General features: G+C 49.4%; 1 protein-coding gene across 1 annotated transcript in view; it reads left to right on the top strand.

Annotated features, from left to right (window-relative positions):
* The window catches only part of SLC16A10 (solute carrier family 16 member 10), a 268,532-nt gene that overhangs the window by 225,423 nt on the left and 19,747 nt on the right, over positions 1-23,362 (top strand). Inside the window, exon 4 of the mRNA XM_029595256.1 lies at positions 3,933-4,076. Within this exon, the coding sequence (XP_029451116.1) occupies positions 3,933-4,076 (144 nt within the window). The remainder of the gene's footprint in view (positions 1-3,932; positions 4,077-23,362) is intronic.

Here is a 23,362-nt window from a genome sequence, read left to right as displayed (position 1 = left end):
ACACACTTGCTCTCCTTCCAACCAAGACTGACCACATCACCTCATTCGATAACACCTACATTCTTAAGGGAGTCAAATTCGAAAAATTAAAATTAACATCGACCAAAGAGATCGAATCCATTCTCAAAAGGCAGAAACCATCCAGCCACCCATCGGACAACATACCTTCCAAGCCACTGCTACTTATCCCAAAGATAATCTCTGGTCCCTTAACCAACATCATAAACTGCTGCTTAACACAAGGATTCTACCCAGATAGTCTAAAAAACGCTTCACTGAAACCACTCCTCAAGAAACATAATTTAGACCCTGGTGTACTAGCTAATTTCCGCCCTATCTCGAATCTACCATTTTTAGCCAAACTCACAGAGAAATTGGTCAACATCCAGCTTTCGGATTATTTAGAAGATCACAATTTACTTTTCCCTTCCCAATATGGGTTCCGCAAATCTCGCAGCACAGAAACCCTACTCATATCTCTAACAGACCATATTATTATGGGTCTAGACAAAGGACACTCCTTTCTCCTAATCCTTTTAGACATCTCGGCGGCCTTCGACACCGTCAACCACCCCATACTCTTGAATCGCCTTTCAGACATAGGCATCTCGGGAACAGTCCACAATTGGTTCAAGTCTTTCCTCAGTAATAGAAGTTTTAAAGTCAAAATCAACAATAAAGAATCACCATCTACAAATTCCTCTCTTGGCGTACCACAAGGTTCATCCCTATCACCTACCCTTTTCAATTTTTACCTCCTTCCCCTTTGCCAACTGTTAACTAGTCTTAACCTCATTCACTACATCTGTGCGGACGATGTTCAGATTCTGATTCCCATAACAGAATCTATTAACAAATCCCTCGCACTCTGGAACAACAGCTTACAAGCCATCACTAATCTCCTCAACAGTCTAAATCTGGTCCTCAATGCTTCTAAGACTGAACTCCTCTTCATTTCCTCCAACCAAGAAAACCTCCCGTCTCAGATCCATCACAAACACCTTCTCACCCACACTCACGTGAGAGACCTTGGAGTAATTATCGACAACCGTCTTAACCTAAAGAATATGATCAAAACCACAACTAAAGAGTGCTTCTACAGACTTCAGGTGTTAAAAAGACTCAAACCTCTCCTATATTTTCATGACTTTAGGACTGTTCTTCAATCCCTAATATTTGCCAAAATCGACTACTGCAGCGCTCTCCTCACTGGCCTACCCAGCTCAACAACCAAGCCCTTACAGATGATACAGAACGCCGCAGCGAGAATTTTGACAAGCACCAACCAGAGAGACCATATTACGCCCATCCTCCGTAATCTACACTGGTTACCAGTCAATCACAGGGTTCTACACAAATCTCTAACTTTAATTCACAAATCAATTCATAACCTCCTCCATCTCGACCTCGAATTCCCACTCAAACTCCACACTTCCAACAGACCAATGAGAGAAACCTACAAAGGAGCACTACAAGCCCCGCCATCTAAAGCCACACGACTCATCTCTACCAGGAACCGAGCTTTTTCCTCAGCAGGTCCAGCCATCTGGAACAACCTCCCCGCAGAACTCAGAATGGAACCGTGCCTACCAACATTTAAAAAAAAAACTCAAAACTTGGCTCTTCTTACAAGCCTTCCCTGATCCATCAAACTTTCACTAGATAACTACTCCGCTTATGAATATGGAACCTCGCTCCACCAATATTCAGCTCATTTATTAGTTTTCTACCCTAATAAGTTAACTGGCTCTAGACCAGGCTCGGACATGTCACACTGTATTTAATTTAATACCCTCTTAAGGCTTCTCTTTTTCCAGCTGAATCAGCTTCCAAGTTCATGGTCCATGTTTTTATGTAACTTTTTGCTTCTCTGCTTTTGCCTCCTCTAATTATAAAAAGTTGTTCCTTATGTTATGTTATGTTATATTGATCTACCCCCTGTTCGATGTAAACCGACCTGATATGGTATTCAACCTTGAAGGTCGGTATAGAAAAATGTTAAATAAATAAAATAAAATAATTTTCCTATAAATACCGGGGGGATCTCTAAGATGATGGACCTACTGGATGGGCCATACGATCTTTTAACTGCCGTCATGTTTCTATGTTTCTACTGTTATACAGAAGGTAAACCCATCTTTGTACTGCCTTTAGTTGTCAGATTCATGTAGGGGCTTGTCTCAATTGAAGCTTCCTACAAAGCCTTCCACTGTATGTTTGAGCCATAGACTCCTGTGAGTTGAAGTACCTAATGTGGAAGAGCATATTTTTGGTAGTGGTCACTTCAGTACGCAGTCAGTGAGCTCCAGGACCCAGTGGCTTATCCTCCTTACCCTAAATATTTTCATAGGATGTGCACGTAGAACCACCCTAACTTTCCTTCTAAAGTAATGTCAGACTTCCACCTTAACCAGTCAATTTAGCTTCCAACGTTTTTCTCCAATGCCCGTTCACAACCTTTTAAAATCTACCCCATATGTTTCAAATGTCATGTTGATAAACTTTCCTGAAACTGACTGCTTGCACAGTTTGGATTGCAAAAGAGGTTTAGGCTTCTATCTGGAGCAGACTAAAGCCCTTAGAAAGTCCATTCAGCTTTTTATTTATTTTGACCCCAAACGAACAATCCTGGAACTGCTGTTTCCAAGCACAGCCTTTCTAATTGGATAGGAGATTGCTTCTCTTTCCGTTATGCCCAGGCAGACTTGACTCTGAATGGTAATTGAAGGCTTATAGAGGTCATCTGAGATTGGCCTCCATGGCGCTGTGACATGGAGTCCACACATTCACATCAGATTATTATTTAGATAAAGATTTACTATGCAACTACAGGTTTGGTCAATCTGTCTTGTGGGGCCTATTTGAGGTTTAGAATCTATCTTTATCCCTACTAGAACCCTTTTTTTTTCTTTTTTTAAGAGAAAAGCTTGGAAATAAAAACAAGCGAGAAAGAAAATGACAAAAATAGTTTTACCCATTGACAGTTTTTCTGTTTTCCCCTTTTTTCATTTGAGGCAGCCTGTAGCTAGGGATTATCCATCTGTGAGACCTTAACATCCTGCTTGTCCGCAGAGAAAGTGAAAGTTGCCTATCTGCAGCACGTGTTCTGTGAGGACAGCAGGATGCAAGTCCCTACAGAACTCACCCACTCCTCTTGGAGCTTGTTCCTACTGAAGACATGATGCATAATAAATTTCACCGGCCAGGCTATCAGATGATGTCACTCACCAACTGAATTTTATTTGGGAAAAGCATTGTACTCCTAAAATTTAGCCAAATAAAAAGATGTGATGCTTGAGAGTTTCCCAGTTCCACTCAGCACTGGCTAGCCAAAGTTGTTTTGGTAACTTTATTCACATATATTCAGCAGACAATCTGCCATGTGAATTATTATATAGTCACTCTCCTAATATATTATTTTAAAAACATAGGGCCGGATTTTAAAAAGATTACGAGTGCTGGGCCTATTTTAAAAAGGGGCGGGAGTGGGCGGGGCGGGGCCAGAGGTTTCAGGCACAGCGGCTATTTGCTGCTGTGCTTGGGATTGCGCGCCGGCAGTTGGCCGGCGCGCACAACTCACTTCAGCCCAGGGCTGAAGTAAGTTTGGAAACGAAAGAAAAAAAGAAAAAGGTAGGGGGAAAAGGGCAGGGGAGGTAAGGGAAGGTGGGGTGTAGGGGAACGGGGGAGGGCAGCACGGCTCGGAGCAGGCTCGGTGTGCACCCCCTTGCGTGCGGCGACCCTGGATTTTATAACATGCACACGCATGTTATAAAATCAGGCATACATGTGTGTGCGCCGGGTAACCCGCGCACATATACACCCGCGCACAACCTTTTAAAATCTACCCCATATGTTTCAAATGTCATGCTGATAAACTCCTGAAACTGACTGCTTCTGATGGTCTTGATGCCCTGATCTGTGTGTCTCCACAGCTGAGCCATGTGAAAGAGCGGATCGGTTCCCATGTGGATCAGGAGGTGCTGCTGCTCTGCCTTGGTGTCACATCTGGCATTGGGCGACTGATATTTGGGAGACTTGCTGATTATATCCCAGGTGCAAACAAAGTTTATCTGCAGGTACAGTTCTGTACTGGGGTTTTAGCTTCTGCTTTTCTTTATAATAGAGGAGCATGGGTAAACGTGTTCTGTACTATCTTCCAATGCCAAATATTCATCCAAGCTTTCCTGTCCTCTTTCTTTAGCCACAGCTCTTTTCTCTATGGTCCCTCTGTGTCCCAGCTCTCTGAACGTCAGCATGTTGCATGTGTAAAACACTGAAGCCTTCCTCCTCATATTCACCAACACTCTGGTTATCACATGCATTCTCTCCTCCCAGAACTTCACTGCCTAGCCATCTGGGCTCAAAACTCCTCTATGAGACTTCTGCTACAGACTTCTCTGACCTTTTCACTCACTGTTTCTGCTCATGTTTCCCACTCCTTCTCCTAGAGCATCTCTTTCTTACTCCCTACACCAGCTTCCTCCAGTTTTGCTTTCTTATCCCCATTTCCTGTCTCCTGACACCTTGATCCATCTGCTTCACTCTCTGCTCTTGTCTTCTTATTCCTTCCTGCTCAGGCTTCTTTCCCTCCTCTGTTTAGTTCCTGCTTCACTCCCTATTCCCACACTCTTCTGTCCTTCACCTCCTGTCTACTCACTCCCTGTCCCCCCCCCCCCCCCCCGACTTCCTCCCCTCCTCTAGCACCTGTCTTCTCACTTAGGGGCAGTTCTATCATGAGGCAGGGTGAAGCGGTCACTTCAGGTGTCAAAAAGTGTCCCTCATAACTCTATCTGCGGCCACTTCATCCTGCCTTTAGGCACAGTTCTACAAACAAGTCTTAAGGATCTCCAGCCTCCTCGGGCAGCAAGAAAAAAACCCAGCAGTGATGCCAATTTGACAGGCCTCCAGGGTCGTCCCCCCCCGTTGGCAAGAAGAAAGGAACCGGCAATTGACAATGGCCACCTCTAATGAAGCCCCCGAGGGGTCCCTACCCCTTGCAGGCAGGAAGAAGTAACCAGAGAGGCAGCTTGGGGTCCCTAACCCCCACAGGCAAGAAGAAAGGGACCATGGCAACAGTAGTGCGGGGAGGAGGAGAGGTGGTGCACTGGCAGGGGAGGGAAGGTGAGAGAACTTCTCACGTTTCCCCTTCCCCTCACTTACTGAGCTCCCCTTCCCTTCTGAATGAGAGGGAAGGGAAGGGGAGTTGAGCTGAATGAGTGAAAGGAGAGGGGTTAGAGAGAGGAGAAGGGAATGGAACGTGAGTGAGAGGGAAGAAAAGGGATTGCAAAAGAAGGAAGCGGTTAGGGAGGGGGAAAAGAGGGAAGATAAGTGTGAGGGGAGGGGAAAGGGGTAGGGGTGAGTGAGAGGAGGAAAGTGGGTGAGAGTGAGCAGAAAGGGAGTACCATGTGAATGAGATTGGGAAGGGGAAAAGGGGGAAGGAGTGAGTGAGTAGAGGGAAGAGCAAAGGAGCACGAATGTATTGTGGAGGATATGAATGAGAGTGCAGGGCCAGTAGAAGTAGATGGCTGCCTAGAGTGCCACAGATATGGTTGTGGTACAGTGGGGTCAGGACTGTGACGATTGCAGCTCCTTGTTCTTCCCACCCATGAGGGCCTAGCATAGGAAGTTGTTGCATGGGCCTATGTGGGTGGGAAGAAGGGGGTACAATAACTACAGCCAGAAGGAGCAGGAATAGCATTGGCCTATGTGGCCAGAAGAAAGTAGGAGAACCTCTGCCCAAGTCCCAAGGGGAAAGAGTAATCCTTTCGCTTGTACAGGCTATAGTTCAGGGGTCAGGAACCTATGGCTCGGGAGCCAGATATGGCTGCCAGTAATCAAAATGGCATCGACGGCCCTTTGCCCTTACTATGTCACAGGGGCTACCGCCGCCATTGGTCGACCCCAGTGACATAGTGAGGGCAAAGGGCCGTCGGCGCCATTTTGACTACTGGCAGCCAACAGCCCAAGTCCAGGAGATCGCTCCCGGATCCCCGCTGGACCACCAGGGACTTTTGGTGCACATTTTACTTTAAGAAATTAGCGCCTACCTTTGGGTAGGCGCTAGTTTCTGCCGGCACCGGGAAAGTGCACAGAAAAGTAGTTTTACTGCTTTTCTGTGCACTTGGCGATATTAAGTCGGAGGTCCCGAAGAGTAAAAAAAGAAAAAAATTTTTTTTAAATGGGCCGGCGGCTGTTGGGCCAAAAACCGGATGCTCAATTTTGCCGGCGTCTGGTTTCCAAGCCCGTGGCTGTCAGCGGGCTCGAGAACCGATGCCGGCAAAATTGAGCATCGGCTGTCAAACCCGCTGACAGCCGTCGTTCTGGGTCAAAAGGAGGTGCTAGGGACGCGCTAGTGTCAAAAGGAGGCGCTAGGGATGTGCTAGTGCCAAAAGGAGGCGCTAGTGTCAAAAGGAGGCGCTAGGGATGCGCTAGTGTCCCTAGCGCCTCCCTTTGCCATTTCTACCGCACCACCTAATTTAAATACAGAATCGCGCGCACAGGCGAGTGGCCTGTGTGCTCGCCGGGAGAGTGGGCGTTCGTCCGCTCTCCCGCGGACTTTACTGAATTGGCCCGAAAGTTGTGTGCAGCTCCCCTCCTCCCACTCTTCCATGACAATCTCAAAGTGACTGAAAAAAAAAAGTTCATAGGTAGAGGGATGCATTTATTTTATCCTTATTAGTTTTAATTTTTGGGTGTTTGCATCTGTTCTTTTTAAACATTTAATTGATTTTTGGGAATATTTTAATAATTCTTGAGTTTAATGTTCTGTTTGTCAGCTGTTTTGAAATATTCAGTCTCTTATGTTTTTAATATAATTATGTTTTATATTTTTTGATTGTAGCTGTTTTATGAGGAATGGTGATGATTTCTGCTTTTCTGTTCCCTAAACATACCCAGATCAATCCAGGCTCCTGGGTTTATTCATCCCTGCCAACAGATGGAGACAGAGAAAAGCCTCTCTGACACTGCTTGATAAGCCCTGGTGCCACCTGCAGTAGATCAGTATTTCTCTGTCTCCAGCAGATGGCTGGTGCATAAACCTGCAGTCCTTTTTTAAGTCTTTTTGGCCTTTTCTTTTTCGGGTGAGCCTTCCTCCCAGGGGGTTGGTTCCCCTAGGGAACCATTCCCTGTTCGGTTGAGGTAGACCAGCTGAGGTCCAAATTGTTCCGTGGGGTGTAAGTCTGGAGGTCCAGATCTGTCCCCTCACGAGGCCGGTCTTGCGGCTTTCAGCCCCTTTTTCTTTTTCAGGGGTTTCTCTCCTTCTTGGCCTGTAGCTGATCTGAGCTGGACAGCTCCTTTCAACTCTAGGAGAGGAAATTCCCTGCTATTTTTTAGTAAAGTTTATTAAAAAAAACAAACAACTTTAAAAAAAGAAGAAAGGACATAGCTCTGGGGTGACCCCCCCCCCCCTCCATTGGATGTTCCAATTTCTTTGTTTTGTTTTGATTTTTTTAGTTTTCTTTCTCTTTGGTCGGGAGGAATTGTTTGTGGCTCAGCTTGCCGCGCATGTGGGGCAGTCCCGGCATGTCTGAGTTGGGCCGGCCTCTGCTCTGTGTGCATTTCGGGGGGGGGGGGGAAGGCCCTTCCTCCTCCAGGGGGTCACAAAACGTCGGCACTTCGATAAGCCCACGGCCCTCCAAGTCCCCTGCAGGAGCAGGGTTTTTCTTCATAGGGAAAAAAGATGGCGCCCTCCGTCCCTACATAGACTACTGTGGCCTAAACGAAATTACTCTCAAGGATCGCTACCCATTGCCACTCATCTTTGAGCTTTTAGATAGACTTCAAGGAGCAAAGATCTTTTCGAAATTAGACCTTCATGGAGCCTATGATTTGGTCCGGATCCGCGAAGGCGATGAGTGGAAGACCGCCTTTAACACACGCGACGGTCACTTTGAATACCTTGTGATGCTGTTCGGGCTTTGCAACGCGCCCACGGTATTTCAAAACCTGATGAACGAGGTTTTCAGAGATGTGCTTTACCAGTGAGTAGTTGTATACCTCAACGATATTCTCGTCTTCTCTCAAGACCTTCCAAGCCATCGCCAGCACGTCTCTCGTGTCCTTCAGCGGCTATGAGATAATCAACGCCAAGTTGAAAAGTCCTCCTTCAAACAAGAGACCATTCCTTTTCTGGGCTATGTGGTGTCCAGTCAGGGGTTTCGAATGGATCCTCAAAAATTAAAGAGCATCCCTGATTGGCCTCAACCCACAGGCCTCAAGGCTGTCCAGAGATTCCTTGGCTTCGCCAATTACTATCGTTCTTTTATCCACCATTATTCCATGCTGACTGCACCACTCACGGCCATGACTCGGAAGGGGGCCAACCCCTCCCAGTGATCGCCCAAAGCTTTGACTGCCTTTCAGGACCTCAAGTCTGCCTTCCTCAAGGAACCTTGTCTCCGCCATCCAGATCCTACGCGCCTGTTTGTGGTTGAGGTCGATGCCTCAGACGTTAGCGTAGGAGCTGTAACGAGTCAATACTCCACTACTCACACTCTGCACCCCTGTTCTTTTTTTTCCTGACGCTTCTCGCCAGCGGAATGTAATTACGCCATCGGGGATAAAGAATTGTTGGCCATCAAGCTGGCCTTTGAGGAATGGCAACCCTGGCTCGAAGGTGCACAACACCAGATTACCGTATACACGGATCATAAAAATCTCTATTATCTACATCATGCTCAGCATTTAAACCATCGCCAGGCCCGCTGGTCCCTATTCTTTACTCGATTCAACTTCATACTGTGTTATCGCCCAGCCAATAAGAATGGTCGTGCCAACGCCCTCTCCAGGTCATTTGTCACTGAGGATGTTCCTGACACACCTCGGCATATTATAGACCCTGCTAAGGTCATTTTGTCTGCCACCTTCCCAGTACCACTGGGGAAGACGGTGGTCCCTAGCCCGCTAAGATGAAAGGTTTTGCAATGGGCTCACGACTCTTTGACCTCCGGACCCCTGGGTAAGTCCAGAACTCTCTCCACTCTTCAGCAGTACTACTGGTGGCCTACTATTGGAAGGATACCCAAGACTACTTAGAATCCTGCCCTATGTGCGCCCGTCATAAGCCTCCAGCAGGAAGACCATGTGGACTCTTGCAGCTACTTCCCAATTCGAGCAAACCCTGGACCCATATCGCAACGGACTTTATTGTGGATTTGCCCGTCTCCAAAGGGAATAACACCATATGGGTCACTGTCGATCGCTTCTCTAAGATGGCGCACTTTGTGGCTCTACCCGGCCTTCCTACAGTGCCCCAGCTGGCCAAATTGTTCTTTCAGCATATGTTCCGTCTCCACAGTCTTCCCAAGCATATTCTCTCAGATTGTGGAGTTCAATTTACTGCACGCTTCTGGAAATCTCTTTGCAAGAAGTTCAATATTTCATTAGATTTCACCTTTGCTTACCACCCTCAAGCCAATGGCCAAACAGAGAGAACCAATAGAACTCTAAAGTAATTCTTGCAAGCCTACGTGAGTTTGTGGCAGGATGACTGGGCCGACCTCCTTTCTTGGGCAGAGTTTGCATTAAATTCCCATCTGTTCACTTCCACTGGTTCGTCGCCCTTTCAGGTGGGCTATGGACGCCAACCATTGCCACCACTCTCGCTCTCCGTGGCATCCCCGGCAGCGCAAGAATTGCATCAATTGTGGCAAAATACCCAACAGCTGCTCAAGTTTTGAAGAAGGCCTTTGATGCCCATCATTGAGCAGCAACCCAATTCCAGCCTGGGGATAAGGTATGGCTCAGTACCAAATTTATTCAGCTCAAGCTGCCTTCAACCCGCTTTGCTCCTAGGTACATTGGCCCCTTTCCAGTGCTCCGCCGTCCGGGTCCTGTTACCTACCGACTCCAGCTGCCTTCCTCGCTCAAGATTCACAATGTCTTTCACGTTTCTCTACTCAAGCCTCTGATTCTCTCAAGATTTTCCAGGAAACCACCAGAACCCTTACCGCTGTCCTCAGAAGCAGATGTCACCTATCGGGTTTGAGATATCCTGGACATTAGGAAACATGAAAGAAAATGGGAATACCTCCTCTCATGGGAGGGCTTTGGGCCTAAGGAGAACAGCTGCGAACCCATGGCCAATATCCTGGACAAGGATCTCCTTCGGCAGTTTCACGCTAAGCATCCTCGCAAACCCAACCCCGCGGGGAGGGGGCCTTAAGAGGGGGGGTACTCTTATGTTCATCGGTCGCAGATGGCTGCGACCACGCTTACTTACATCCTGCACCGTTTTCCAGCCCTCCCCAGCCTGCTCAGCACAGGCTAAACTCCACCGCTGCATTTTCCATGGCTCCTTCTGGTGGCTGAGATGCCGCCACCACCTACGTCATCTCTGAGCCTTCCTAGGCGCACGCACGTGTGCACCACCAGGCCCTCCTTTGAAGCCTCTTCGGCGGGAACCTCGGGGGCGTCCCTGTTTGATGTCATCGGATCAAGGTACATAAGCTCCACCTTCTCCCTCAGCTAGTCGACTTGGCAACAAGTTCCTTACGTCTCTACTAGCTCCTGATCCATGTTCCTGTGGCTACACTACTGGACTCCGTCGGACTTTGGACTCTGTCTGGTACCTGCTCCTCGGGGGCCAGTGGGCGCTGTCTCTGGCCCTGCACTTCCTAAAGTCCAACTCTGCAAGGCTCCCCGCTCCTTGGGGCTGCCCCCTGGAACATCTTTACCACTCAGGAGTTTACTCTAGTGCTTCCCTGCTCCTCGGGGTTGTGCCTACGTGCTGTGTTGGACTATTAGTGTTTCCCCGCTCCTTGGGGCTGTGTCCTCATACTATACAAGAGACTCTCAGCACTGTCCCGCTCCTCGGGGTAGTGCTCCTACTACACTGTGACTGTCCGCGCCTCCCCGCTCCTCAGGGTCGCGCTCATGTGCTACTAAGACTGCCTGCCCTTCCCTGCTCCTCGGGGCTGTGCTTCTCTATCATACAGAGACTGTCTGTGCTCCTCGGGTTTCAACATACATCATCTTCGGAGAAATGACTCGGGCTTCCATGCTCCGCGGGTTGGCCTACGTCACTACAGCTGCACCTCCCTCGCTCCGCAGCTCCGCCCCTTGGGAGTGTCTCTCTGCTATACCTCCTGCATGTCAGTCTCAAGCCTTCCCGTTCTGCAGCCTGCCTGGCGCCTTCCCCTCGGGGGGTCTCAATCCAGGTATTATCTTTAGCCTGCTTGTCTACTGGGGAATTTCTCCTGACTCCTCAAGACCTCTCCACAGCCTCACCCAGAGCTCCCTCCATGCCTGACCTCACTCCCCGACGGTGTGGACCTGTGGGGCTCCTCCCCACAGGTGGTGACAACTCACATCTTGGGCCAAGGGTCCACATACCCACAAACCTTAACAACATCTGATGTTCCCACCCGCAATCAGGGATAAGTTCTATATAAGAAGAGAAAGCAGGAAGGGACTGAGGACTATATACCTACAGTACTTGAATGTAATCCGCTTTGAAGTGCCTGAAAAGCAGAATGTAAATAAATACTACAGGCCTCCTGCAGAGCTTGGTAATCCCATTTATCTAACCAAAAAAGTTGAATTTACAAAACAAGCAATTTATCCCAATTCTAAAAAAAGGAGCTCAGTCCTCCTAGAAAGCAAGAGAGAAGTAAACACAGTTCCCACTTTCTGTAAATGAGTAACTTGGATGACTTTGCTATATAAGCAAGGCTGGTGCTAGAATAGTAGGCGTCCTAGGTGACTTCTGCCTTCTGTCCACTCCCTCCCCCGGTTGTGTCGCCCTGCACCATGCCGTCCACGCCGGTCTCTGCCCTGACTCCTACTTCGTTCACTCTGCTGATTGTGTGCTTCTCAGGACTACGAGCAGCGCGCACTGCCGCTGCTTGTAGCTTATCCTGCCGTGAGCAGGATAAGCTCCGCTCGCGGCACCACATGGCTGCTGTTCAGCGCCGCTAAGGGACAGCGCCATAGGCGACTGCCTAGTTTGCCTAATGGACGCGCTGGCCCTGTGTATAAGGAATTTGGAAGTGGGGTGCCTGGGAATAGGGAGGGTCATTTTCAAAGGAATTTCTGCAGGTAAAGTAGGGTTTTACCCTCTAGAAAACTGTGCGATTAGTGTGTGCATAAAATTCTGCAGATGCACACTGCATGCACTTTTATGCACATCGGGTAGGAGTGTTGGGTGTGGAGTCTGGGCAGGGTTGGGATTTATGCACCTAAAGCGTTCCTTGTGTACAAATTAGCACGCATTCGTGCAAGTGCTATTTTATAAATCTCAAATATACAGGTGCAATTAACGGTGCAAGAATACATTTGCTCATATAAAAAAAATGGCGGACTGAGGCATTCTGGGGCAAGGCCAGTATTTGCATTTATAAGTTGCTATTTTATAACCTGTGAAAGATGTGTGCATATTTACACCTGCTAACTATTTGGTGTAAGGGAGAATTTAATTCTTTATAACCAAATACTGACTGGGTGAGGGGTCAGGTAAACTGGGGGGAGTTCAGGCTGAAGAACCAGATATAGACTGGGCAAACCAGTGGACTAATTGGTAAAATTGGTAATTTCCTTCATGTGCACATGTTAAAAAAACTGATAATTTACATGTATAAAAGCTGACAAGTGCTAAGGAAAATGTGTTAAATTTCCTTGTGTAAATGATTAAAATGAGAACACAAGTATGTGTGCATAGCAGATTTGTGCGAATTATAAGGATACATTTTGAATTTCCGGACAAGTGGAAGCTTTGCTGCTGCTTAGCTGGATAAATCTGAAAAACTACTAATTGTCCGGTTAATTAAGATAACTGGATAAGTGTTAAAACTACTTATCTGGCTATGTTGAAAACATTCAATCTCAATACAAGGAAACTAAAAAATGTTGAGATTACTTACCTGGTAATCTTGTTTTCCTTAGTGTAGACAGATGGACTCAGGACAAATGGGATAGTATCCGCGTGCTAGCAGTTGGAGACAGATCTGACGTCAGCACGGGGGCGTGTATATATCCCCACAGGAAGTGCAGCTGTTCAGTAATCTTCCTTGCAAAAGCTGTTATGGATGTGTGTACTGACGCTCAATGAAAAGTAAAGAAAAAAGCGAAAACAGGCCTCCCCTGACCGATTGACAGTGGCTGGAGACCGCCAGCCTTCCCAACCGGAAGGCGTGGATATAGGCAGAGTGTACGCTCTTAGGAAAACAAAAGTCAAAGGCTTACCTGGAATCAGTGAAAACCCATGTACACAGGCAGCTGGGCGGGATGCTGAGTCCATCTGTCTACACTAAGGAAAACAAGATTACCAGGTAAGTAATCTCAACATTTCCTGGCGTGTAGCCAGATGGACTCAGGACAAATGGGATGTACCAAAGCTTTACACCCCGCCTGGGCGGGAGGCTGCCTGAGGACCATGCAGTACCGCCCTCGCAAAAGCCGAGTCCTCCCTGGCCTGGACATCCAGACGGTAGAACCGAGAAAAGGTATGGAGGGAGGACCATGTCGCCGCTTTACAGATGTCCGCCGGTGACAGCATCCGGGATTCAGCCCAAGACGCCGCTTGGGCTCTGGTAGAATGAGCCTTAACCTGTAGAGGCGGAGCCTTCCCAGCCGCCACGTAGGCGGCTCTGACCACGTCTTTAATCCAGCGGGCAATGGTGGGCCGAGAGGCCGCTTCACCTTGCTTCTTCCCGCTGTGTAGGACGAACAGATGGTCTGTCTTCCGCAGGTCTTGAGTCATTGTCAGATACCTGGGCAGCAATCTGCCGATGTCGAGATGGCGTAATAAACGGCCTTCTTCAGATTTCTTCAAACCTACCGTGGTAGGCAAGGATATGGTTTGGTTAAGATGAAATTGTGAAACCACTTTAGGGAGAAAGGAGGGAACCGTCCGAAGATGGATAGACTCCGAAGTGATACGTAGAAAGGGATCACGGCAGGACAGCGCTTGTAGTTCAGAGACGCGGCGTGCGGAGCATACGGCCAGCAGGAATACCAACTTCAGGGTTAGAGACCGTAGAGACAAGCCCCGAAGGGGTCGGAAGGTGGATCCCGCAAGGAAATCCAGAACCAGATTAAGGTTCCATAAGGGTATAGGCCACTTTAGTGGCGGACGAATATGCTTGACGCCTTGCAGGAAACGAGAAACATCAGGGTGCTTGGCGATAGTCTTGCCACCTCTCCTGGGCCCATAGCACGATAGTGCCGCTACCTGAACCTTGATGGAGCTGAGGGAGAGACCCTTCTGAAGCCCATCCTGCAGGAAATCCAACACAATAGGAATAGTGGCGGCATGTGGACTGGTGCCATGAGAGTCGCACCATGCGTCAAAGATTCTCCAGATCCGTACGTAGGTGAGGGATGTGGAAAACTTGCGAGCCCGGAGGAGTGTATTAATCACAGGCCCCGAGTAACCCTTTTTCTTCAGTCGAGCCCTCTCAATGGCCAGACCGTAAGAGAGAACTGAGCCGGATCCTCGTGCAGAATGGGACCTTGACGTAGAAGGTCCCGGAGAGGAGGCAGGGGGAGAGGCTCCCCTGCCAGCAAGCGTCTGAGGTCCGCGTACCAGGGTCTTCTTGGCCAGTCCGGGGCCACCAGAAGAACTAGGCCCTGGTGTGACCGAATCCTGTGGATGAGGGCACCCAGTAGAGGCCACGGGGGAAAGGCATATAGAAGAGTCCCCGGAGGCCACGGCTGGACCAGAGCATCGATGCCGTGCGAGCACGGGTTGCGTCTGCGGCTAAAGTATCTGGGTACTTGAGCATTGGACTTGTCTGCCAGTAAATCCATGGCCGGGATCCCCCAGTGATCGACAATCATCTGGAAAGCTGTGGGGGACAGCTGCCACTCGCCTGGATTCAGGCTTCCTCTGCTGAGGAAGTCCGCTGTGGTATTGTCCTTCCCGGCAATGTGGATGGCGGAGATGTCCCGCAGATTCGCCTCTGCCCAAACCATGAGTGGGGCGATTTCTAGAGATACCTGTCGGCTTCTGGTTCCGCCCTGACGGTTGATGTAGGCCACCGTGGTGGCGTTGTCGGACATCACTCTGACAGCTCTGTGCCGCAGCCGTGGAGCAAAACGAAGGCAGGCCAGTCTGACTGCCCGGGCTTCCAGGCGATTGATGTTCCATGTGGACTCCTCCCTGTTCCAGCGCCCTTGCGCGGTGAGTTCTTCGCAATGTGCTCCCCAGCCGCTTATTTATTTATTTATTTATTTATTTATTTAAATGCTTTTAAAATATACCGACATTCATAGGACATATCATGCCGGTTCACAATCAACATTGTAAAGGAGGAAGAGGAAATTACAAATAACAGGGAGGGGGGAGGTGGAGCAGTGAAGGAAAAAGGAGAGGATGGGGGTCAGGTGACAGTAAGCGCAGAAGTTGCGGGAAGGAGAAAGGTAGTGAAGTGCTAGGGGAGAGAGAAATTGATAGGAACTGTGTTAAAAAAAAAACTGAGAATAAAAAATTAACAAATTTACAAAATCAGGAATTCCCTAGGATGCATCAACGGATTAGAAGGGGTAAGGGAATTGGATGCCAGCTTAGGCTGGCATCCGTGGTGAGCAAGATCCACGTGGGCGAGGACATCCGCGACCCCCTGCTCAGGTGGTCGGACCGCAACCACCACCGCAGCTGGGTCCAAACATGGACCGGTAGAGGGAGGTGCGTGGAATAGGCTCGGTGATGGGGGCTCCAGCGAGAGAGCAGGGAATGCTGTAGTGGTCTCATATGGGCTCGTGCCCAAGGCACCACGTCCAGAGTGGAGGCCATGAGACCCAGAACTTGCAGATAATCCCAAGCTAACGGCCGACTGGTTCCCAACAGATACTGGATACGCTGCCGAAGTTTCAACTGTCTCTTGGTCGTAAGACTGACCGTGTCCGCCCGAGTGTCGAACCATACCCCCAGATATTCTATGGACTGGGAAGGCTGTAGGCAGCTCTTGCTGAGGTTGATGACCCAGCCCAAGCTTTCCAGAAGGGCGATCACCCTGTCGGTTGTCCGCAGGCTCTCCACTCGGGATTTCGCCCTGATCAACCAGTCGTCTAGGTAGGGATGGACCAAGATCCCGTCCCGCCTGAGTGCCGCCGCCACAACCACGATCACCTTGGTGAATGTCCTTGGGGAGGTGGCCAACCCGAAGGGGAGAGCTCGAAACTGGAAGTGGCGGTCCAGAACCTTGAAGCGTAGGAAGCGCTGATGATCTGGATGTATCGGAATATGAAGATAGGCTTCGGACAGGTCTAATGCCGTGAGGAACTCTCCGGGCTGGACTGCGGCTTTGACGGAGCGCAGAGTTTCCATGCGAAACCTCGGCACCCGTAAGTACCGATTGAGGGATTTGAGGTCCAGCACAGGCCGAAAAGTGCCCCCTTTCTTGGGTACTATGAAATAAATGGAATAGTGTCCAGAATTCACTTCCCAGGCAGGCACTGGGAGGATGGCGTTCAAGGTCAGGAGCCTCGTCAGGGTGGCCTCCAATGCTGCCTTCTTGAGCGGGGAACATGAAGACTCCACAAACTTGTCCGGAGGAAGATGATGAAAGTCCAGATAATACCCCTCTCGGATAACTGCGAGGACCCACCAGTCCGACGTGATCTCGACCCATCTGGGGTAGAAGAGGGTCAACCTGCCCCCTATGGCTTCGTCCCCCAGATGAATCGGCAAATTCTCATTGTGGAATGCGACCGGGACCCCCGCCCGGCCCGTTCCCCCGTCTGCGCAGCCTGGACCGAAAGGACTGATTCCTGGCCGGAGGACGCGGCGTCTGGTAGCGCCCTCTATATGGAACAAATCGCTGTGAACTCCTGCCCCTGGAGGGCCGGGGACCGGAGCGCTGTCCCCTCCTGGACCGGTCTTCTGGTAGGCGAGGCACAGGAGAGGCACCCCAGGAAGCGACAAGCTTATCAAGGTCACTGCCAAACAGAAACGAGCCCTGAAAAGGCAATTTGGTGAGGCGAGACTTTGAAGGTGTATCAGCGGACCATGGCTGGATCCATAGGTGTCTCCTGGCGGCCACGGAAGACGAGATCCCCTTAGCCGTGGTTCGAACCAAATCCGATGCGGCATCGGTGAGGAAGGAAAGAGCGGGCTCCATGTCAGCCGCCGGAGTGTTGTTCCGGACCTGAGACAAGCAGGCACGAGTGACCACCGTGCAACAGGCCGCAATCCTCAAAGAAAGAGCTGCCACCTCAAAATTTTGCTTCAGAATGGCGTCCATCCGCCTGTCCTGGGGCTCCCTGAGGGCCAAACCCCCTTCCACAGGAATGGTAGTGCGCTTGACCACAGCACTAATTAAGGCGTCCACCTGAGGGCATGCCAGGAGGTCCTGGAGAGCCGGTGCCAATGGGTACATGCCTTTCAGGGCCCGGCCCCCTTGAAATGAGGCCGCCGGTGCCGCCCATTCCAAATCAATGAGTTGCTGAGCTGCCTGCAAGAAAGGAAAATGGCGGGCTGTAGGACGAAGACCTTCCAGCAGGGGGTTCTGCGCAGAAGGAATCGAAGCACTGGGTCCAGTGATATCCAACTCCGCCAGACACTGAGACACGAGGTCCGAGAGGTCCTCCTTAGGGAAAAAGCGCCGCATAGTCCTATATGGCGCAATCCCCGGGGGGAGGTCCCCTTCGTCCGGGAGTTCGGACTCGTCCGGTGAAACCTCCTGGTCCGAGTGATCGGGACTGTCCAATAGCGGGAGGTCCCGCTCCCGAGAAGGCTGCGAGGGTCCCGGAACAGGATCCCTAGAGGCTGCCATCATGGCGGCAGCCGCAGCATGCGCCGTAGACGCCGCCACCGCAGGAACCGCAGCAACCGCCGGAAGAACAGGCGCAGCAAGGACCGTAGGGGCAGGACGCGAAGCCGTCTGCATCTGGACAAAGGCATGAATTCCCTGAAAAAGATCCACCCAGGAAATGGAAGCAGCCTCAAAACGCCGGGGTACCAGATCCCCCGGGATTCCTGAGCGGTCGAGACTGCCTCCCAAATCCGGGGTAGCCGCAGGTGAACTGTCAAAAAACTGCGGCTGAGATTGGTCCTGGCCGGAGGGTCCCCCGGCCGCCGCACATTGGGTACACAGGGAGTCGGGGTCAGTACCGCGCGTGGCACGAAGGTGGCATGCGGAGCAGAGGCCCAGAGCTGAAACGTCTAGGGCAAGTGGCGGCGCAGCTGCGGCCGCGAGCTGATCCATGAGCAAAATGTAGCAAGCGTGCGCTTCTTATGCGGCAGCAATAGGCGCAGGCTAGAACAGGCGCACAATAGCAATAGGATGCGGCAGCAATAGGCGCTGAATAGAGCAAGCGCACAATAGCAAAGGCAAGCGGCAGCAATAGGCGCTGAGCAAAACAAGCGCACAATAGCAATAGTAAGCGGCAGCAATAGGCGCTGAGCAAAACAAGCGCACAATAGCAATAGTAAGCGGCAGCAATAGGCGCTGAGTAGAAACAGGCGCACAATAGCAAGAGTATGCGACAGCAATAGGCGCTGAAAATAACAGGCGCACAATAGCAACAGGCTGTGGCAGCAAGAGGCGCTGAGTAGAACAGGCACACAATAGCAACAGTGTGCGGCCGCAAGAGGCGCCGAGCAGAATAGGCGCACAATACTAAGCAGGTAGCAAGATACACCTAATGGCAGACATACAGCAGCAATATGCGGCACATACTCACAGTGGCAGCCAATATGCAAGAACAAGGAGGAAAGAAAGCCGCGCCCATTACAGGCGCGGAATACCTGAGTAAGGCCACAAATGGCGTCCTCCACGGCTTGCCACGCCGCCGGTCCTCTAGATAGCGGAGACCTGGGTGAAGAGACGTACGCCTTACCAAATCTTCAGCACTGCCGGGCAGGATCACAGGCGGTCTCCGGCTGCGAGGGGAAAGGGCCGATACCTTTCACCGCCGCGGTTGAGGCACTGCACCCGCCACCTCGTCCACGCCGGGAGCGAGGGCCTCGGCGGGACCGAGGACTTTCACCTCCGGGGGACCACGGCAGTCACCCCGGGAAGCTCAACTGGGGGGCACGGCCAGAACGGCCCCTGAGGAGCGCGGGGCTCAAAAAGGTGTTGAAGAAAGGTAAAGTAGAATCTAGAAGAGAAGAAAACAAAAATGAAAGTAGTCTTGGAAAGCACGCTGAACCAGCGTGCAGGCACTCCAAACTGCTTTGGAGACGGAAATTACTGAACAGCTGCGCTTCCTGTGGGGATATATACACGCCCCCGTGCTGACGTCAGATCCGTCTCCAACTGCTAGCACGCGGATACTATCCCATTTGTCCTGAGTCCATCTGGCTACACGCCAGGAAATGAGAAAATAGTCTTAAAATGTGTTTCAAAATCTTTCAACCAATGCTGTGAGCTTCTTAGAATGTGTTTTGAGGGGGAGCTTTCCAAGATGGCGACCTGAACGGTTGTGGTACAAGTAGCTCTTGATATTTTTCTGCATTACCCGTTACTTATATGCTTCATACCAAACGGAATGCCCGTGTGAGGGGTGGAGAGGTTTCCTCCATCCCTCTGGAACCATCTCAGCCCAGGATCGGGAACTTTTTCGCCGCTGTCCCCCCACTGACGCCGGGAGATCGGGTCACTGGGGAGCAAGCTCTGGAGCGTGAGCCAGTCTCCCTGACCGAAACATCATTAAGCCCCGGATCACCTACAAGGCCTGTCCCACCAGGCCGCGACGAGGAATTGAGACTGCGGAGTGTCGTGAGCCTAACGGAGGTAATCCGGAGAGAGCCTGGGACACCCAAGCGAACTGGAATTTTGGAAGGACTTACCATGCAGGACAAGAAGATAAGGCAGAGCCCGAAGGAGCAGTGGGGGAAATGGGCTGGACCTTGCAGCTAGGTTGAGAACCGTGGGTCTTGGAAATGGTAACGGCCTAGCAGCGGGCGTGGACAAAGAAGTGAGCCAGGAACTTTCATTGCAAAGGCAACTGCCACCCGATGCAGAGATATCATTACTAACTATTTGGAAAGCTCTCCAATCATTGGAAAAAGCAATATTGGGTGTAACAAAAGAGGTCATTGAAGTTAAACAACAAGTTAAAAATAATGCCACTGAGATTATAATACAAAATAATAAAATGGAAAAAATGGAAAAACGAGTTGCTGAAGTTGAGAAAGTACAGTCAGCAATGGTATTGAGCGACAGTGAAGCAAATAACAGGCTTGAAAAGATTGAGAACACATTAAGAGCTCATAATTTAAGATTCTTAAATTTCCCTGTTTTAAGAAATATTTCTCCTATCGATTTATTTAAGCTGTATGTTTCTCAAACATTAAAGGTTCCGGAAGAACTCAAGCCAGTTGTTTCAAAGGCCTACTACTTATACCCACTAAAGATAATCAACAGACTATAGCAGAACAGGATATATTGGATTTAACATCATTGCTGGACTCATCTCAAGAATTGACAGTATCCCATCGCAGACCTCTTTTGGTCACATTTACATTTCTGATCGATAAGAACAACATTTTCAAGCAACATTTCAGGAATAAGCAAGCTTTGTTTTTTGGACAAAACGTCTGGTGCTACCAAGATCTTGTGAAGCAGACACAAGCAAGGAGAAAAATCTTTCTAAATTTAAGGGAAGAAGCAGTACAGAAGGGAGCAACCTTTAAACTCCAATTTCCATGCAAGTGTTGTCTCATGTATCAGGGACAGCGTTATGTATTTTTCGACCCAATACAATTAAGAGCGTTTCTGGATTCACATTCTAGTCCCACTTAGGCCTGCTGTTTGGTGTGTAAAGTAATTAGTGGGGGGTACCAGTCAGGTTGCCAGATGTTTCTATATTTACCTTTCTACTTGTTGTAAACGCTCTAATCATAAGCTCTCCTTGTTTCTTCTATTTGACTATAATATAGAAGTTAAATTGCCTGTAATTGAGGTCTTATAGATTTTTACTATTCCTGTATTATAGAAAATTTCATTAACAAGTGGATGCTTGTAAACTGTGAAAATGCATAAATAAAAAATTTAAAAAAAGAATGTGTTATGATAAAACGTATTACCAAGCCTTGACGGCGTACCCTTTAAATTCTGGGTCACCCGGACCTCTACATAATGGGGCGGATTTTAAAAAGCATTTACATGCGTAAATCTGGGTTTTACGCATGTAAAGGCACTTTACTCGAGTAAGTGGGCTTTTGAAAATTGCTACAATATATGCCATTGAATCGTCCATAGGATTTATTCGCATAAGTGCACTTTACGTGAGTAAATGGCTTTTGAAAATTGCTACAATAGTAGTTACATTTATGCGCGTAACTCCTTTGAACATTACCCCCAGTATGTGTAAAACACATTTTTTAAAGTTCATTTTTGTATATGCATTTAAAAATTCAATTGTAGAAATCTGATACTAGAATCTTGGCTCAACATGGGCCGATGTTTCGCTATACACTTCGTCAGGAGCACTTAGATCATACTGTCAAATCAATTTACTCCAAATGATCCATTTTCTTTTCGTAGGTATCTTAAATGTAGAAAATTCCAAATCTTCTGGACATCAGTGTCTATATCGGCCTGTGTTGAGCCAAAATCCTAGTGTCAGATTTCTAAGTGCTCTATTTTCTAACCCTGACTTAAATTCACCCCCTTCAGTGCACTGTAAAACTCTGTGCTTGCATTCAGCCCTTTTCAGACAAGGCAGTATACTTAGATAAATTGCTATTTACACAGATGTGTGCAGAGTAGTTAAATCTCCAAGCAGATTGTGATAAATTGCAGGAGGACCTTGTGAGACTGGAAGATTAGGCTTCCAAATGGCAGATGAAATTTAATGTGAACAAGTGCAAGATGGTGCATATAGGGAAAAATAACCCTTGCTGTCGTCACACAATGTTAGGTTCTGTCTTAGGAGTTACTACCCAGGAAAGCAAATAGAATGTCCTGAATTATTAGGAAGGGAATGGCAAATACAACGATGGATGTCATAATGCCTCTGTATCGCTCCATGGTGAGACTGCCTCTTGAACACTGTATGCAATTCTGGTTGCCACATCTCAAAAAAGATATAGTTGCACTGGAGAAAATGCAGAGAAGGGTGACCAAAATAAGGGGCATGGAACAGCTGCCCTTTGAGGAAAGGCTAAAAAAGTTAGGGCTGTTCAGTTTGGAGACGAGACAACTGTCGGGAAATGACAGAGGTCTACAAAATCATGAAAGGATTTGAAAAAGTTAATGCAAATCTGGTATTTATTCTTTCAGCTGGTAGAAGGACTAGGGGGCACTCCATGAAGTTAGCAAGTAGCTCATTTAAAACAAATTGAAGAAAATTATTTTTCACTCAGTGCATAGTTAAGCTCTGGAATTCATTGCCAGAGGATATGGTTACAGCAGTTAGTGTAACTGGGTTTGGAAAAGGTTTGGATAAATTCCTAGAGGAAAAATCCATAAACTGCTATTAATAAGCAATAGTAGCTTGAGATCTATTTAATGTTTAGGTACTTGCCAGGTGCTTGTGACTTGGATTGGCCACTGTTGGAAACAGGATGCTGGGCTTGATGGACCCTTGGTCTGACCCAGTTTGACATATCTTATGTTCTTATGTAAAGTGAGAGACTGTGGGTGTACATAGGTATGGGAGTGGGAATCTACATGTAAGACAGAGAATGCTAGAGCCTGTGTGTTTGTGTGGGAATATGAAGCTGTGTATGAGAGCATGTGAAAAGTGAGAGGCTGTGAGGCAGATTTTATAAACCTGCGCACACGCGTACTTTTGTTTGCGCACCAGGCGCGAACAAGAGTACACGGGATTTTAATAGATACGCACGTAGCCGCGCGTATCTATTAAAATCCGGGGTCGGCGCGCGCAAGGCTGCCCAAAATCAGCAGCCTGCGCGCGCCGAGCCACGCAGCCTGCCTCCGTTCCCTCCGAGGCCGCTCCGAAAATCAGAGCGGCCTCGGAGGGAACTTTCCTTCCACCCCCCGCACCTTCCCTTCCCTTCCCTTCCCCTACCTAACCCACCCCCCCGGCCCTATCTAAAACCCCCCCCTACCTTTGTTGGCAAAGTTACGCCTGCTGGAAGCAGGCGTAACTTTGCGCGCACCGGGCCAGCTGCCGCACTCCATGTTCCAGCCGGGGACTGGTCTGGAGGCAGAGGCCACGCCCCCGGAACGCCCCGAGCCGAAACCAGGCCCGCGGCGCCGCCCCCGAAATGCCGCGTCACTCGCGACACGCCCCCGAAATGCCGCGTCACTCCCGGCACGCCCCGACATACACCCCCGACATGCCCCTCCATGCAGGCCCCGGGACTTACGTGCGTCCCGGGGCTTGTGCGCGCCGCCGAGCCTATGCAAATTAGGCTCGGCGCGCGCAGGGGGGGTTGGGGGTAGGTTTTCGGGGGGTACACGCGTACCCCTTTGAAAATCTACCCCTAAGTGTGTTTGGCTGGGGGGAA

This window comes from Rhinatrema bivittatum, chromosome 3 (assembly GCF_901001135.1).
Source record: "Rhinatrema bivittatum chromosome 3, aRhiBiv1.1, whole genome shotgun sequence".
Classification (NCBI taxonomy): Eukaryota; Metazoa; Chordata; class Amphibia; order Gymnophiona; family Rhinatrematidae; genus Rhinatrema; species Rhinatrema bivittatum.
The sequence above is the reverse complement of the archived record's forward strand: the minus strand, read 5'-3'. Positions and strand labels throughout refer to the sequence as shown.